General features: G+C 41.3%; 1 protein-coding gene and 1 pseudogene across 2 annotated transcripts in view; one reads left to right on the forward strand and one right to left on the reverse strand.

Annotated features, from left to right (window-relative positions):
* The window catches only part of TMOD2 (tropomodulin 2), a 70,124-nt gene that overhangs the window by 19,463 nt on the left and 31,439 nt on the right, over positions 1–19,222 (forward strand). For both annotated transcript variants that reach the window (XM_053593129.1, XM_053593128.1), the window contains exons 4-7: positions 1,816–1,938; positions 4,911–4,997; positions 8,284–8,414; positions 10,364–10,471. In XM_053593129.1, the coding sequence (XP_053449104.1) occupies positions 1,816–1,938; positions 4,911–4,997; positions 8,284–8,414; positions 10,364–10,471 (449 nt within the window). The remainder of the gene's footprint in view (positions 1–1,815; positions 1,939–4,910; positions 4,998–8,283; positions 8,415–10,363; positions 10,472–19,222) is intronic.
* Positions 15,951–16,799, reverse strand: LOC128587214 (small nuclear ribonucleoprotein-associated proteins B and B'-like; annotated as a pseudogene).

Below are 19,222 nucleotides of genomic sequence, written 5' to 3' on the forward strand. Positions count from 1 at the left end.
CAACAACAAAGATAGCAGGCCATTGTGGTGGGCACCTGTAGTCCCGCCTACTTGGGAGGCTGAGGCAGGAGAATCACCTAAGCCCAAGAGTGTGAGTTCACTGTGAGCTGTGACACCACGGCACTCTACCCAGGGCAACAGCTTTAGACTCTGTCTCAAAAGAAAAGAAAAGAAAAAGCTGTAAATCATTGAAAAAGAACATGAGTGGTCTGAGCTATTGTGATGATGGCTCTAGAATATCCTAAGTTTACCTTTGTCAGCCGTGGCACGTGTGGGATGAGGAAGGGCTGGCCTGGCTGGAAGTCAAGAGCAGGTACTGTGTCATCCTCCCAGCACTATGATCCACCAGTCTAGAAGTTTGGGCTGGGGATGGGATGTAAATACCAGCATTTTCAGGAGTGAGTAGGAGGAAAAATAAAGGGAATCTGACTGACAGGATGAAGTGGGAGGCAGTGGCAGAGAACGCATCTGTGGGAGGCCCTGGATGGCTTGCTCTCACGGACTCTCATACTAAGTATAGCAACCCTGATTTTTCCTTAAAATCAGGCCCGCTTCGGTGTACTTCAGAGAGGTGTCTGGATCCAAGCACCACACTAGTCCAGCTGACCTCAGATAGAGCATCCTAGTGATCTACAATCCCAATTTAAGTGGGGGCAACTGTGGGGGGTCGCCAGTTTGTCCCCTTGGTGCTATGTTTATAAACCCATTCCGAATATTGGCAGGGCCTAAGGCAAGAACACAAATAGAAGCCCACATGCCATTCCTGCTAAATATTTAAAAGCTAACAACAGTTAAAATATGTTATAGCCCTCGACAAATATACCTAGAAGGCCAGTGTTCTTGGACTTCCAAGAGTTCTATGCAGGGGGTGTTTGTCCCACCCTGCCAAGGGCCTCAAACACACATTGCACCCCCTCCTCGCCTGCCTACATAGCTGAGCTTCATCCATGCTCCCCCACAAGTAGCCTCTGTTGGCCTGGGGGACACACCCTAGCTGCGTGCCCTACCTTTAGGAGGAGGGCCAGGGCAAGGGGCTTGTGCAGGCCCTGGAAACAGGCTCAGGGCTCTTTGGGCAGGGAACTCCAGGGTCACAGGTCCCTGGAGTGTGATCTAGCAGGTGGCCCTGTGAGCTGCATGGGAATATCTATTTGGTCCTTTGGCTTCTCCTTTAGTGGGGAGAGATGCAACCAGAGGAAGACTGGAGTGAAGCCCCCTGAAGTGTGGGGCCCAGGGCAAGGCCCCTCCTGTCCAGGCCTAAGGGCAGTGCTGCCAATAACAGAGAGGTAGAAGCCACCTGTTCCCTCTGCGTTTAAGGACTGTAGTCTAAGATCTCTGTGTGGCAGACTGCAGGATTCCTCTTCCAGTGTTCCTTCCCTTTAATAGTGGATTGTTCACGTTGGCACCATTCCTGTGATTCAGGAATCAGTTGGATATAAAATGCCTTAACTATACGAGTCTTGGGTGGCGCCTGTGGCTCAGCAAGTAGGGCGCCGGCCCCATATACCGAGGGTAGTGGGTTCAAACCCGGCCCCGGCCAAACTGCAACAACAACAAAGAAAATAACTGGGCGTAGTGGCAGGCACCTGCAGTCCCAGCTAATCAGGAGGCTGAGGCAAGAGAATTGCCTCAATCCAGGAGCTGGAGGTTGCTGTGAGCTGTGACACCACAGCACTCAACTAAGGGCGACAAAGTGAGACTGTGTCTCAAAAAAAAAAAAAAAACAGTCTTAATGGCCAGAACTACATTCTGTACTCAGTCTGCTTACTCTACCAATAAGGAAGTGGCACACCATACTCTTTTTCTTCTGGTTTAAAGGGAGAGTCTTTATACCCAAAGAAAAGCCCATAGAAACTCGTAAAGAAGAAAAGGTGACCCTTGACCCAGAATTGGAAGAAGCTTTGGCCAGCGCCTCTGACACTGAACTCTACGATCTTGCAGGTTAGTCCTCTGCTCTGGGAACTTTCCTGTCTGGCTCTGTAATCTCCAGGTGTGTGCTGGTACCCACAGCAGCAGCCTTTGAGCTTCTCTGTTGCTATTCATTATTACTGGGATACCACATTGACTCAGCCTCATGTAGCTGTAAGATTTGATGCAGGTGACTTAACCCCTCTAAGCAAATATTATTTTGCTCTATCTCAGCTATAAAATGCCCCAATAATACCTATCCTACAAAATTCAAGAGCTTCTGTGAGAAATCAAAGGGAACAAATGTGAAGGAGTGTTGAGAACTTAAATAATGAAAAAAAAAGCCCTTACGCTTTCTGATGAGCTTTCCCATTTGACATTTTATCATCACAAAATTTTTATGAGCTCTCACCCTTCTCCACAGTTAAGTTCCATTTTTGATTCACACTTATAGGTCTGTTAGCTTTCTAGTTTTCTTAACAATAGTAATGGGGTAATGATAATTATTATAATTGATTTTACATGCACATATTAAAAAGTTCAAAGAGTACAAGAATATGTACTGAAATGTGTATATGAGACTAATTATCTAGGCCTTCTCCCATTTCTTATATAACCTTTGAGAAAAATTCCCTGTATGTACCAGCATATTTGTACATTAAATCTTACCCTGCCACCCACACACAGCTTATTAGTCACCAGAGGAAAACAGTACCTTGAACACCAGTCCGGGGACACACTACAAGGGGGACTCTCCTTAACAAATCCAAATATTGTAACCTAGTTGTTTGTACCCTAACATTAACCTGGCATTTAAAAAAAACAAACAAAAAAAAAAAACAGTTTATAGCTTCAGCAAGGATTCTCATTCTAATTCCACTGGAAGACATAGATAATAATAATCTCTTTCCTCCCAGGAGAATCGTCTAATTCTAATACAGCCGACCATCCCAGCTATGTTTTCATTCCTTCTGTGATGAAGTCAGTGGTTGATAATTAAGTTCACATATTTGAACCTCTCTCAGAGGTCACTGCAAGAATTGAGGGACTTGCATCCCCTAGTAAAGAAGGTGCTTTACAGTGACTGGTTTTAAGCCCTCTGGTTACTACGGAGGGACCCTGTTAGGGTTACTGTACCTCTCAAAGGTTGAGAAATTACCCAAAGGGAAATGCAGGGCTGGGCTTGAATCCCCAGGAAATGCCTGGGAAAGGAGAAAGAGAAAAATACCAATCATTTGGAAGATACTATATCCTGAAACTCATACAGTAAAACCAAGGAGATAATTCAAAAAGAAAACTGTCCCTTATTCATTCTCACTCAGCCTCTTTCCCTCATCATCTGCTCCCTAGGAACTCAGGAGGAAGCCTGGTTGGGGTGGGGGGAGCTTCCCGTACCGGGGGCATCTTGAGTGATGGGCTGATAGCCGTTGAGGTTTAGGTAAGAGTGTTGATGTATTGCCCATGTTACTGTGGCATATGGAGAGCAAACAGTTCATCAAAGGAATGGCAATGGGTCTCCAAGACAGGGCCACACAAATTGTCCTTTTCTTAGTGTTGTCACCATCCAGAATCTAGTTCTCTGCTCTGCTGGTCTAGAGATTTCATCTTGTTAGTTTATATAGAATCAACCAGATTGGAGTGGAGTGTGGTAGTAACTGGCCCACTAGCCAGATTCACAGATAACAGATAAACAAAAATTAAAACTTGGTAATGGGAGCCAAATTATAATGAGATGTTGGGCGAGCATTGGGCCAGAGCAAGAAGGCATGTTTATCAAATAGGACACCTTCTCCCTAGACAATGCCAGAGACACAGTGGCAAATTCTAATTTATTTAACAAGAGTTTGCAAAGCACTTAAAACAGTGCCTGTCAGATACATAACCAGTCATTTAATCTTTTCAAGAAGAAAGCATAATTATTATCCCATTTTACAGATGAGGAAACTGAGACTCAGAGCCATTTTGCAACTTCCCAAGTCACGTAGTTAGCGTATGACGGAGTCAGGATTCAAACTGTGGCTGGCTGCTCCAGAGCCCCCCTCTTATCCCACGTACCTTGCTGGCTCTAACCATTTGTCCTACCTCGTCCTGTGCTGCCTCCTTCCTTCTGATGTGTAGCTAATGGTAGAACTAAGGGTCTCAGAGGCAGTCCTCTGAATGCCACAGGTGATCATCTCTTCAGGGACCTCTCTCCAGGTTGCCATCTCACCTGTAATTTCCTTAGCAAAGGGAAACCTGTGTGGGCAGCTGCAGTTTCAGCCTGCCCACCATTCATTCTCTCCTTCACCACCCCCATGTTGTTTCCAGCATACTTTGCTGCCTCCTGGTGCAAGCTCTGTGTAATACAAGAAACTAAAAATCTCTTTGTGCTCGGCTGACCTTTTTTTGCGGATGTCTCTTTTATTTCCCACCCTGGAATGCTTTACATGGGGGAAAGGACATGTCCTTTTACTACTGAGAGAAGGGGAGGCGTACACTGAAAGAGGCCCACAGTCTTCTGCATTTGCCTCTAGAAAGTGGTTCTCAACCTTCCTAATGCTGCAATGTATTTTCGTTGTTACAAAGGGGTCGCAACCCACAGGTTGAGAACCGCCGCTCTAGAAAAATATATGCCATAATCTACATAATGTTAGGTCTTAAAAATCCTTAGGCTCAGTCCCTCCTTCTCATTTAACAGATTAGAAAACCAAAGGGTTGTGTCTACTTAACTAGGAAGTCTAAAGCAGTTTTTTTAGTAAATTGTGGATATAACTAGGCTATCATTTCTGAGATCTTAAATGATTCCACGTGTTTAGATGTTGAAAGACAAGTGAAGATCACTGGTAGTCGTGGAAGGAGGTTTTTGGAACACGTTTATTTAATACTACACATGTATCACACACACTGTGCAAACAAAGAGGAGTCGGAGATTTATCTTTATGTTGTAAAGGGGCAAATTAACAAATAGACATCCTAACATCCCTCTCCAAGTTTAATGCTCATTCACTGATTGTCTTTGTTTTCAGCTGTCCTTGGAGTACACAATTTACTCAACAATCCAAAGTTTGATGAAGAAACATCCAACAATAAAGGCGGCAAAGGACCTGTAAGAAGTAAGTTGATGAAAAAAAATTAAAAAAAAAAAAGTAAGTTGATATGGAATACATGGTTTTGTGAAGCTTTGGGGCCTCCAGGTATTGCTGGTAGCAGAGAAGCCTGCTGACTCCTGCAAATTTTACACTTGTCATTCATTTCACTGGGATCACTGGGCTCTGAGCAATCAAACCAGAACACAGCAGCTGAGAGTGGGGGCTCTGTCTGGCAGTGTACCTAGCACCAATCATTGTGTTTTGTCCAAGACACAATTTCTCGATAGGTTTGTTCAGTCAGAAAGATAAAATTACTAATAAAAAATATGGGTAGTCAACAAAAACGTGAACAGTTTCATGTTCAAAAGGATATTTCAATCAACCATGGTAGCTTCTTTATTTGAGTGTCTTTTGTCTCAATAACAGATGCTTGTCATTAGAATGTGAATACCTCCTTCCCCTAGATAGCATGAAAGGCTGGCATGGACTTACTGGCACAGGAAGTTCCAGACCACCGTATTCTATGTCCAGATTTCTTGGGAAGTGCACAGTTAGACTCACTCATAGTTAGTCACCTGCTAAGTGCCTACTATGTGTCGGAAATATCCTAGGCTTAGGTGTGAAGATAAAAGATGGTCCTGCCCGAAGGAACTTATCTGTGCAGGTTAGAGATGGACCAATAATTAGGTAATTTCAGGACAGTGTGATCTTGGTGCTATGAAGACTCCCAGAAGATGACAGCTTTTCATAGCTTAGTTATATCTGATTCTCTTGACAGAAACTTGTGAGATCTTTCTAGTTTCAGTAGAATATTTATGAAATATCATTTATAGTGGGTAATTTACCCAGATAGTGGGCAGTAGTCCTTTTAATTTTTTCTTTCTGATTTATTATGCATACACATGAAAAATGCCTATCCTTTTAGCTTCAGTATCAGAGGGTAACATTCTGACAATGTGTTTGCTTATAACAGTCTAGTACACGAGTTTCTGGGCTTTTACATGTACCTATACACAGAAATATTAACTTTTTTTAAATTGGGCTCTCTTTCCAGCACCTGCAGCTTTACCTTATTCTTTCAATGAACACATAACTTTTTTTTTTAATTGTTGGGGATTCATTGAGGTTGAACACATAACTTTTTAAATGAATAGATGAATAGCTTTTAATGTGAATCTGTGAATATATTAAAGAATAGATTCTGTTAATGAATAAATCACAAATAGATAGTGAATTGCTATGTAATGATGCTATAATTTATTTTATTTTTATTTTTTTTGAGACAGAGGATTCACTATGTCACCCTCTATAGAGTGCTGTGGCATCACAGCTCACAGCAACCTCAAACTCTTGGGCTTAAGCTATTCTTTCACCTCAGCCTCCCAAGTAGCTTGGACTACAGGCACTCACCACAACACCCAGATATTTTTTTGTTGTTGCAGTTGTCATTGTTGTTTAGCAGGCCGGGGCTGGGTTTGAACTCTCCAGCCTCAGTGTATGTGGCTGGCGCCTTAACCACTGATCTACAGGCACCGAACCATAATGCTATAATTTACTTAACCTTTTTTATATTGATGAGCATTTTGTTTATCCATGTTATGCTGTCACAAGTAGTACATCAGAGAATATCTCTAAATATATATTTGTATACATTCATGCAATTTTTTCTGTAAGTTTAGACTTATAGATGCTGGGTCATTGGAGTATCTACATCTTAAATTTTATAGATAGTGCCAAATTACTCTCCCAAAAATGTACGAAAATGCTTTTTCCTCCACATTGCTACTAACTCTGAATGTTAGCTCATTTTACATTTTTTGTTTTTGAGTTAAGGCCTTGTTAGAATGTTATTGAAGCCAATAAGGATAAGCATTTTTCATCTGTATGCATGGTAAACCAGAAAGAAAAAAATTAAAAGGACTATTACCCACAATCTGGGTAAATTACCCTCTATAAATGATATTTCATAAATATTCTACTGAAACCAGAAAGATCTCACAAGTTTCTGTCAAGCGGAATCAGATATAACTAAGCTATGAAAAGTGGTCATCTTCTGGGAGTCTTCATAGCACCAAGATCACACTGTCCTGAAATTACCTAATTATTGGTCCATCTCTAACCTGCACAGATAAGTTCCTTCGGGCAGGACCATCTTTTATCTTCATATCTAAGCCTAGGACATTCCTGACACATAGTAGGCACTTAGCAGGTGACTGATGTACGAGTGAGTCTAACTGTGCACTTGACAGAGTCTTACACACTTCAGCCAGGCTGAAGTGCAGTGGTGTGATCACGACTCACTGCAACCTCCAACTCTCAGGCTCAAGCGATCTTCCCGGCTCAGCCTCCTGAGTAGCTAGGAAGGACTACAGGCATAGGCTACCACACCTGGCTACTTTTTAACTTTTTTTAGAAATGACATATTCCTATGTTGCCCATGCTGTTCTCAAACTCCTTGGGCTCAAGGAACCCTCCTGCCTCAGCTTCCCAAAGTGCTGAGATTACAGGTATGAGCCACTAGGCCTGGCCTGTTTTTAGATCATTGCTGCTAATGAAATGGTATTTCATTTTTTATGTCAGAGTTTAATTATTTTATATATTTTTAATGGAATGACAAATGATTAAGTATATTATTTGTTCATTTTTAATTGGGTTATCTTATTGATTTATGGGAGCTCCATATATATTGGGATATTTACCCTTTGTATATTAAATATATTCTAAATGTTTTCTGTTAACTGCTTTTGAAAATTCTTCCATTTGTCTTAGATTTCTTCCTTTTCTCTTCCCATACCTTCCTCAAAACAAAAGCCCCAAAATGGAAATCAGGGGAGGGGAAGGTATGTCCGAGAGGCCAGAGGGGTGTCAAGGCCTAGGAAATGAAGAGACTCATTATCGTCTCTTTTTTGTGTCTCAGATCCTAGAGTCTGTAGTATCTATAGTATTATGCACATCTTATATTTTTATAGGTAGACAGTTATTATAGTCTGTAAGAGGTCCAGATTAGCAGTACCCGCCTGTGGATATTTTAGGGGTTAGGGTTTACTGTAGGGCTTCCTGTACGTTTAGCTCCATGCAGTGCCAGCACTGAGAGTTCTTGTTGCATTTGAGCAACGTCAGCCTTTCAAACTTAGACAGAGCTATACCATTCCCATGCTTGCTTAGTTGAAAATAAGCTTAATACCATTGACTTTAGAATATTATTGTAATGAGAACATACGAAAGACGTGTCATTTAGGGGGAAGACGTCTCTGATTTTGATAGAAGAGGCTTTGTATTTACTTTAAAAAAATTAAAACTTGTGTCTTAGATGTGGTCAAAGGTGAGAAGGTCAAGCCAGTATTTGAGGAACCACCCAACCCCACAAATGTGGAAATAAGTCTGCAGCAGATGAAAGCCAATGATCCTAGCCTGCAAGAAGTCAACCTCAACAATATTAAGGTATTTCATTACGACTGTCATTCTTTTTCCTTTTCTTTTTTTTTTTTTGAGACTGAGTCTTCCTCTGTGGCCCTGGATAGAGTGCTATAGAGTCATTATAGCTCACAGCAACCTTCAACTTTTGGCTCCTGTGATCCTTTTGCCTCGCCCTCCTGAACCCCAGGGACTACAGGCACCTGCCTTGGCTAGTTCTTTCTACGTTTTGTAGAGATGGGGGTCTCACTCTGGCTCAGGTTGGTCTTGAACTGCTGAACTGAAGCATTCTACCTTGGCCTCCTGGAGTGCTAAGATTACAGGCGTGAGCCACCAAGCCCAGTCAAAACAGTGATTTTTTTAGATTTCTTTGAAAAGAATTAAGGGTTAAACATAGTACATTTGTCCTAACTATTCCTGGATAACAAATTTCTCCAAAACTAAGAGGCTTCAAACAAAAATCATTTATTATTTCACACACTTTTTGAGTGTCGGTAATCTGGGAGTGGCTTAGCTGAGTAGTTGTGGGTCAGGGTCTCAAATGATTATGTAGTAAAGCCCATATCAGGCTTCACTGGGCCAGAAGACCTCAGTTTCTTACCACATGGGCCCCTTTATAGGGCTGCCTGAGTGTCCTCACATCATGACAGCTGGTTTCCCCCAGAGTGAGTGATCCAAGAGAGAAAGAAAGAGCAAGCAGGAAGCCATGTACCTTTTATGACCTGGGCTCTGAAGTCATACATCATCACTTCCAATAACTCATGCCATTCTCAAAGGCAGGGGGCGAGTATATATGTGTATGTGTAAACATTGCCTAAGGTCTGTTTTCTTCATTCTTACTCGACCAGTTCCGAGCATGTAATAATAGTAACTGATTTTTATTGAGTACTCACTATGTGCCATAGCCTTTGCTAAGTACTTGAAATTTATTATCTCATTTAGTCCTTAGTAGGATTTAAAGAGGTTAAGTTGCTAAGGTCACAGAGCTAGTCTATAGTGCAACTAGGACTCTTGTCCTCCTCCAGCCATACCTCTAGCCAATATACGGAGCCATATATTGCCTCCATCCCCATTGGTCAGTAGGTGCTAAGTGCTATGTAAGAGGAAGCGCAAAGGTGAGTAAAATCCATTCAGTCTTTACTCTGAACAGTTTGTATTAGGAGAAAAACGCTAAACAGATAATTACAACATGATGTAGGAATCCCCCAAATGTGATGGAACTGCAAGAAGGAAAAATTTAAATGCCACCTAGGAGAGCAAATAAATGAAGGAGGTGATATGTCAGCTGGGTCTTGAAAGATGAATAGGAATTAGTTGAAGAAAAGAACAAAGGAATTTTGAAGTAAAGGGAAAGCGTACTTACAAAGGCAAGGAAAACAGAAAGACCATGGTATATTAAAAGAATGGCAGGTAGGTCAGAATGACTAGAATAGGGAGATTAGAAGAGAATAAGGGGGGAGTTTAGTTATGTGCATAATTTCTTAGGAAGAACAGGCGACATCAGAATGTACCATTGTCTTGAATGGTTGTGAACGCTAAGTGGTGCTGTCAGCTCAGAGTGGCTAGTTGATAATGACTCTTTCAGAGGAGGGTTATCATGTAATTAGCTGGGTAGATATATCTGGTATTTAAAAGTTGTGGGTTCTTGGCTCAAGCAGCTAAGGCGCCAGCCACATACAACTGAGCTGGCGGGTTCAAATCCAGCCCAGGCCTGCCAAACAACAATGACGGCTGCAACCAAAAAATAGCCGGGTGTTGTGGTGGGTGCCTATTGTCCCAGCTACTCGGGAGGTGGAGGCAGGAGAATCACGCTTGAGCCCAGGAGTTGGAGGTTGCTGTGAGCTGTGAGCCCACAGCACTCTACCCAGGGCGACAGCTTGAGGCTCTGTCTCAAAAAAAAAAAGTTGTGGGTTCTTAACTTGAAGTGAGTGTGCTGTAGAATGGATCATCAACTAGTCCTGTTTTCTCTGTCTTAGAACATTCCAATTCCAACTCTGAAGGAATTTGCAAAGGCTCTGGAGACCAATACTCATGTAAAAAAGTTCAGCCTGGCTGCAACCCGCAGCAATGACCCTGTGGCCATTGTGAGTAAAATGTTAGAAATATAACATGACTTATTTAATTCATAAGAGCTTTTTAGTTCTTTTTATCAACTAACAATTTTTAGATGTAGAAATTTTATATTCTGCAGAGTTAATAAGCAAAATTATAGTTGCCATGTATAATTAAAACTTAAGAATCCAACTGTTGGGCACTTTCAACTAGAATTTTCTCAGCCCTATACTTTTTAGAGAAAGAAACAAGTTTGGCATTTAACTAAACATTTATGGTTTGTTCTGTGTTTGGTTCAAGTTTTCTGAAACTTGGCATCTATAATAATATTCTGTTAGAGTCATTGGATAGTAGGCCCTAAAATCATATAGAAACTTGGTGTCTCTAAAAACATATAAAAATATATTTTACTTTAAACTTTGTAATGGATTAATATGTGTCTAAAATATTTTAAACAATCTAATCTTGAGATTTTTTTTGATACTCTGTTAACCAGAATATGATAAAAGCCAACCAAAAGCTCTGTTCCTTCTATTCACTTGATTTTATTTTTATTTTGTTTTTTGAGACAGAGTCTTACTTTCTCCCTCGGTAGAGTGTCATGGCATCATAGCTCATAGTGACCTCCAACTCCTGGATTCAAGCAGTCCTCTTGCCTCAGCCTCCTGAGTAGCCGGGACTACAGGCACCGACCACAAAGCCCACCTAGTTCTATTATTAGTAGAGACAGTGTCTCGCTCTTGCTCAGGCTGGTCTCAAACTTGAGCTCAAGTAGTCTACCCGCCTTGGCCTCCCACAGTGCTAGGATAATAGGCTGGCCCCCTTCTATTCATTTTAGATAATTCAGCCAAATAAGGAAGCCCCTTGATCCAAGTAAATACTTCCACCATCACTATCAGATTTTTGTTCCTCCTATTAATAGCTAATTAGTTATTCTTTCTATTAATTCCTCCTGTTAATAGCTAATTTCTTGAGGAATTAGTAAATGCCCCTATTAATCTTTGTGCTTTAAACACATCTCACTTAATTCTTACTATAATACTATGAGGTATATACTATTATTAGTTAATACTTCAACAAATGAGCAAATTGAGCTCAGAGAGGTTAAGGAAGTTGCTTGAGGTGATACGACCAGTAAGTAGCAGAGCCAGGAGTTACCACCAGGTCTTTCTGGTTCCACAAACAAAATGCTTACCCATCAAGCTATGCTATATTTACACAAAATGCCTCACTGTCAAATCATTTGCTAAAGTATGTCCTTTTTCTAGAGCTTGTGTAGAATCATCCTGTGTAGCATCACCCTGTGTAGCTCTGTAGCATCTAATACCCAGCCCTTACATCAAGCTAAAAAAACAAAAGTTGTCTTGACTTGATGCTTTGATTTATAGTAATAAATCTTCTGGAAGATCTAAAATAGCATTTACAACAGATGACATAAAAGTAATGACTACCTATTATGGTCCTGCCACAGAATAGGTGTTTGAAAGTCGTTGTTAAATGAATGAAAGATCATGACCTCCAGCCTCTCAGCAGGAGGGAGTATTTCCATGATAACAATGCAAACTTGTGATAAATACCAATGTAAAAGAGGGCCCAAGGTACAAAATTAGTGTTTTCACTAGTGATTATTACACATCTAAATTTGTAGGTTGAAAGCAGTTTTAAATTTGAAACATCATTAAAACAGAAAATCATAGAACTAAACCATTGGTAAGGTAAAATAAGCAATTTAAGGATTCTTACCTGTATATGATTTTGTCCTGTCTCTGCTCTTTAGTAGATTTGTTTTCAATAAAGCAAAAATATTCACAATATACTTTGTATGTAAGTGAATAAAGGGATTAACAGAGAAATGATTTGTCACTTCTGTTTAATATATTATTTTCAGTAAAATTGGAGGTGTAGGCATAGTTTATAGTCCATTGTCAATGGAATACTGGTAAATAACCTAACTTCTATTTTAGGTCAAATAGATAACTTGCCAAGGGGACTAAATTCCAAATATAATAGTCTTTTTGATGCTATTTTTAATGCAACAATTGTGTGTTGCGTGCCTATGACAAGCACTGTGCTTGGAGCTAGATTTTGGGGGAACATTTTTAAGAAACATTTGTATTTTAATTTCTGAATATTAGGGGGTACACGTTTCATCTACTTGTTTTTGTTTATGTTGAGTCAAAGTTATACACAATTTAACCTCTTTTGTATCATGCTTTTTATTTATTATTTATTTAATTGCAGTTTTTGGCTGGGGCTGGGTTTGAACCCACCACCTACGGCATATGGGGCCGGCGCCCTACCGCTTTGAGCTACAGATGCCGCCCAGTATCATGCTTTTTAAAAAGTAATTTATTGCTGAGGAGTATGCAGGGAACAGGAAATGCTTGTACGCTGTTGGTGGGAATATAAAGTACTACAGCCATTGTGGAAAACAATATGGCATTTACTCAAAGACAGTAGAACTACCTTATGATCCAGCAATCTCACTTCTGGGGATATAGCCAAAAGAAAGAAAATTAGCCAATCAAAGAGATATATGTGTGCATGTTTATGGCATCCATTATTCAAAATAACCAAGATATGGAAGTGTCCATCAACAGGTGAATGGATAAAGAAAATGTAGTATAAATACACAATGGAATATCACTCAGCCATAAAAAAAGAATGAAATCTTGTCATTTGCAGCAATGTGGATAGAACTGGATGTCATTGTATTAGGTGAAACAAATTAGGCCCAGAAAGAAAAATATCACATTTTCTCACTCGTATGTGGGAAATGTAATAAAGAAGTGGATCTCACGGAGGCAGAGAGCGGAATGGTGTTACCAGAGGCTGGGAAAGGAAAGGGGCAGGGAAGGACGAAGGGCCATTTGTGAAGGGACACAAAACACAATGGGGTAGAAAGAATGAGTTCTAGTTTTCAGTAGTACAGCAGGGAAATTATATTAACAACATTTTTACATTTTAAAACTAGGGGAAAAAAAGAACTGTAATACTCCCTACACAAAAGATAAATGTTTGGTTTGAGGTGATGGATATCGCAGTTACCCGATAGGGTTTTTATACATTATGTACAGGTATCAAAATATCACATGAACCCTAAATTTTAAAATGTATTGGTATAGTCACAGTACAGTCTGCAAAACAGAAGAACTTCAGGAAATATGTATATTCATCCATTCTTTTATATGGGTAGAGTTTTCAAAATACGATTTTATTTTATTTTTATTATGTTTTTCAGACACTAGGTCGTGCCATATTGCCTGGGCTAGAGTGCAGTGGCATGATCAAGTTCACTGCAACCTCAAACTCCTGGGCTCAAGCAGTCCTCCCTCAGCCTCCCGAGTAGCTAGGACTATGGCATATGCCACCATGTTGGCTACTTTTTTATTTTATTGTAGAGACAGGGTCTTGCTGTATTGCCCACGGTGGTCTTAAACTCCTGACTTCAAGTGATCCTCCTACCTCAGCCTCCCCAAGTGCTAGGATTATAGGCATGAGCCACCACAATTGCCCTCAAAATATGATTTTACTACTGATTTGTAGTGAAGACTGTCACTTCTTTTGGAGATTTTTCACTTTTCCTTTGTTCCAACTCTAATGGATGTGTGGGTCATACCACCCTCCTCTCTTCTCTCCTCCTCACTTCTGCCCAAGGGTAAGCAGAGCAAGGAGAAGTGGAACCAAGGGAAAGAAATGAGGGTTTTAGAAAACGTTTTCTTAGTTGTCACTGTGCCTGGGTGACTGTTTCATTGGAAGCTTCTGTCATAGCCTTCATTTTTATCATTGAAAAGGAGTTTCTAGGGGATGCCATTGGCATACCTCAAACCTTATGCCGCTTTCGTATTCCAGATTATCATTTTGATATGTTGTTAGAATCAGCAAAACAAAGCCCTGTGTGATTAGCGTTCATTTAGACATGTACTCATTTAAAACTATTTTGTATTCAATAAGAAAGCATTTTATTTCAGGGTTTGTGGAAACCACAAACAAATAAAATTCATGACAGTTTTTTAAAACACTCTCTGAGAATGTTGTACATTTGAAATGAGACATTTTTTAGGCTTATAAAAGCACAGTAGTTTAACTGTCGGACAGCATCATATACCATGGAATATTTGACATCTGCTGTAACTTCTCTGGGCCTTAGTTTCCTCGGAGATAATTGATGTTTGCTGGCAGTATCAGGAAAATTCATATCCACCTAGAAGCAATTAACACACTATACCTTTGGGAGGAATAATTGTTGTCCTTAGGGTATAAAGAGAAAAATTTCTTTTAGACTTATGCCTAGAAGGCTGCATGTGGTCCACGCCACACCTGCCTGCCCCCAGATGGTCCCCCTCCCACTCTGCCTTTGTCAGGAAATAATCTTCCTATAGGTTGGTTGATTACCCCACAGGCAGTAGAGATCTTCAAACTGTCATTATGGCTGCTGCTCACTGTTGAATTAAAAATTATCACTAAAGCAAAGAGCTTCAAGAGACTTTGATTCAAAAATAGTTTCAACAGGGCACTTCTGGGATTGTTGTGAATGTAGACAAGCAACTTGTATGAGAGAAGACATCATCCCCGTTTTACAGATGAGGCAACTGAGGCTCAGAGAAGTTGAATGAGTTAACTAAGATTACATGCAGGTGGCCACGCAAGGATGTAGATGTAAGTCAGCGGTAATCAAGGTCAGTTTACCATGCCTAGAGCACTTCCACATAATCACATCTGTCACAGTTGAGTATTGTTAGAACTTGCCCTCACTGAATGCAGTGATGGATTCTAATAGGTCCAAATAGATAAAAAATATTACATTATTTACAATGATGCCACAAAAAAATTAAGGGGTTAGGACAGTTTAAGCCACAAATATAAGCTACGTGTATCATTTTAAGTTTTCTAATAGCCACATTAAAAAAAAAAAAAAAGAAAGAAAGAAATAGACCAGGCCTGGTGGCTCACAGCTATAATCCCAGCTCTCTGGGAGGCCAAGGCAGGTGGACCCCCTGCGCTCAGGAGTTCGAGACCAGCCTGAGCAAGAGGGAGATCCCTGTCTCCACTAAAACTAGAAAAACTAGCTAGGCATAGTGGCAGGCACCTGTAGTCCCAGCTACTGGGGAGGCTGAGGCAAGAGGATCTCCTAAACCCAAGAGATTGGAGTTGCTGTGATCTATGATGAAGCCACAACACTCTACCCAGGGCAACAGAGTAAGACTCTGTGTCCAAAAATAAATAAATACGTAAATAAAAAAAGTGAAATTAGCTCTTCAACTTAAATGGGGTTGTAGCATATAAACTTACCGTAAGTTGGCAATGTTTTTCTGGATGTAGCTGTGTCATAAATTGAAGAGTATACTGAATGTGTATTGCTTTTGTATCATGGTAAATTTGTTTTTTGGTTTTTTTTTTAATTGTCTTATGAGTTTATTATAAACCGGTTTCATAGGCCACCAGGAAATAAAAGGGCTATGTACAGCCTTACGGGAAACAGGCAGGGAGCTGAGGAGGGCCAAGATGAGTCTAGGGCCTTGGTGGGTGCATTCCCGGCTGGGGCCCTGTAAGGGAAACCAGAAAATCCGGTGAGACTCCTCGAACAACAGCATAACAAACAAACAAGTCCGTGGTAACATGGCCCTGAGGAATCGAGCCCACGGCTCTGTGGAGCTACTTCCATAACTCTGTGGCCAAGGGTCAAAGAAGGCCTCGCATTTCTGGAGGAGGAGTCCACATCCCTGGAGGGGAAATGCCCATCAGGAGTCCCTTGTCCAGAGGGAATCCCCACTGTGGGACCCATGGGAGGCCTCATACCAGGAGGCGGGCCCATCATGCCTGGAGGGGGTACCCCTCAGCCCATGGGTGGGGGAGGACCCCCACGGCCAGGTGGGTACTGGGTTGGTACCTGCAATACTAGCTGCGGCAGCAGCTGCAGCAGCGGCCACAGTACCTCTTCTCATCACCTGTTGGGATAGCCCACCAACCCCCGGACTGGCCCAGCAAGTCCTGCAGGAGCCTGGGGCCTGGGAACCCCAGCGGGGATTCCTCAGCCAGCAGCCCTGCCAATCCCTGGACTCCCAGCAGCGCCAGCAAGTGGCACTGGGGCAATACCAGTATCTTTAGGAGCCGGTCTCTCTACTGTCATTGAGACCAGGTTCTCCCTCGTAGCAGCACCAGGCCAAGGACTCATTTCTCTTCCCTTTTTGCTTGTTTGGAGTTCTTAGGCTTGATTTTTCTGAACTCTATATCATGGTCACAAAGGATCAAACTCATATGCTTGTTGAAAGCCTTGACGGTGCGGATGAAGATCCGGCCGTCGTGCAGGATGCACCTCACCCTGTAGTCCGTATGCTGCAGCATCTTGCTGCCCTTGCCCATGGTCGTGGTGGCGGTTCTGAGGGCTCTGATCCCGCCGGATTGCATCTGGAGAGGCCTAGTCACCCACTAGCAGCCGAATTCCCTCCCTATCATGGTAAATTTGAAAAATCAAGTAGAACCATCATAAGTCAGGGGTTGTTAGTGTTTTATTTAAACTAATATGTCCAAAATATTTCAAAATGTAATTTGAAAATGTGATGAGGTATTTTACTTTCCTTTTTTTCAATACTACGTCTTTGAAATCCAGTGTGTGTTTTACATTTACAGCACATTTCAATTCAGACTATCCATTTTTCTGGGGCCCGAAAACCACATGTTTCTCATGGCTACCATTTGGACAGTGCAGAAAAATGCATTTCCATATAATCCATAAAGTATAGAAAGCAAAATTCTCCTTAAAAATGTATTTCTCCTCTATTTATATAACATTCAAGAAATCTAGTCTTTGTTTTTCTAGTGTTATTATCCCTAGCACACATAATAGATGCTCAAATATTTGCTGAAATGAAGTTGGGCCACCAGCCCAGAGTTGTTTGGCCCAGGGTTGTTTCTCCCCTGTTTTGTTCAGTATGAGAAAAGTGGTTTCTTGAGTTTAAAAGGAATTGGCAAGATTCTGGCTTCTTGCCAGGAGGTCCTGCAACTTTTTTGTAAAGGCCTAATTGCTCTGACATTCTGTTATTCTAATAATGAAAGTAAATCCCAAGGCTTCCAGCATGCATAAGGAAAGGCCTGATGCATATCCCTTTGGTACTCTGATGAAAATTTGTACACTTAATTTTAATTAAAGACCTAGCACCAGATAAATGTATTGTGATTTACGTGGTGTGTCACAATGTCAGTCCAAATCCTTGAGCTTTTTTTGCAGTTCAGGCAACTGCCTGCCTAATACACAGGATTATTCTTTCTAGTCGAATGGTTCTCAACCCAGGGCAGTTTTGTCCTCCTGGGGACATTTGGCAGTGTTTGGAAATATTTTTGGTTGTCGTAACTGGGAGAAATGCTGTAGGCAGCTAGTGGATCTCAGAGGACAGAGATACTGCTAAATATCGTATAATACACAGGATAACGTCCCACAACAAATCATCCTCAAGTCCCAAATGTCAGCCATGCAGAGGTTCTAGTCCCATGTTGGATTCCTTCTTCGTTCTTCTTGTCTTTTCTACTGATAATTAAAATAGCTGATAAATTTCTTTGTTCTACTCCCCAGAAGCAATCATTGCGAACAGTTTGTTTTTCATTCGTCTAGTTGTTATCTTCATGACTTTAATTTTTTTTTTTTTTTTTTAGAGACAGAGTCTCACTTTATTGCCCTTGGTAGAGTGCTGTGGCATCACAGCTCATAGCAACTTCCAACTCCTGGGCTTAGGTGATTCTGTTCCCTCAGCCTCCCAAATAGCTGGGACTACAGGTGCCTGCCACAACACCTGGCTATTTTTTGTTGCAGTTTGGCTGGGGCCTGGCTAGAACCCACCACCCTTGGTATATGGGGCTGGGTGCCCTACCCACTGAGCCACAGGTGCCACCCTATCTTTATGACTTTAATTAAAGGGCTGTCGATGCTGACTGCACATTACTCACCTAGAGAACGTTTCAAAAATGCAGATGGTCATGCCACAGCCTCAGAGTTTCTGATTTAATTCAGCTGGGGTGGGGCCCAAGCATTGACATTTTTTTTTTTTTATTAAATCATAACTGTATACATTGATATGATCATGGGGCATCATACACTCGCTTCATAAACCATTTGACACATTTTTATCACAGTGGTTAACATAGCCTTTCCGGCGTTATCTCAGTTACTGTGCCAAAACATTTACATTCTACATTTACCAAGTTTCACAAATACCCCTGTAATATGCACCACAGGTGTGATCCCACCGATCCCCCTCCCTCTACCCACCCCCCCCCTTTCCCACTTCCCCCAGTTGTAGCTGGGTTATAGCTTTCATGTGAGAGTCCCAAATTAGTTTCATAGTAGGGCTGTGACATTGGGTACTTTTTCTTCCATTCTTGGGATACTTTACTAAGAAGAATATGTTCCAGCTCCATCCATGTAAACATGAAAGAGGTAAAGTCTCCATCTTTCTTTAAGGCTGCATAGTATTCCATGGTATACATATACCACAATTTATTAATCCATTCGTGGATCGATGGGCACTTGGGCTTTTTCCATGACTTAGCTATTATGAATTGGGCTGCAATAAACATTCTGGTACAAATGTCTTTGTTATGTTGTGATTTTTGGTCTTCTGGGTATATGCCCAGCAGAGGAATTACAGGATTGAATGGCAGATCTATTTTTAGATCTCTGAGTGTTCTCCATATATCTTTCCAAAAGGAATGTATTAATTTGCATTCCCACCAGCAGTGCAGAAGTGTTCCCTTTTCTCCGCATCCACGCCAACATCTCTGGTCTTGAG

Source organism: Nycticebus coucang, chromosome 6, assembly GCF_027406575.1.
Source record: "Nycticebus coucang isolate mNycCou1 chromosome 6, mNycCou1.pri, whole genome shotgun sequence".
Classification (NCBI taxonomy): Eukaryota; Metazoa; Chordata; class Mammalia; order Primates; family Lorisidae; genus Nycticebus; species Nycticebus coucang.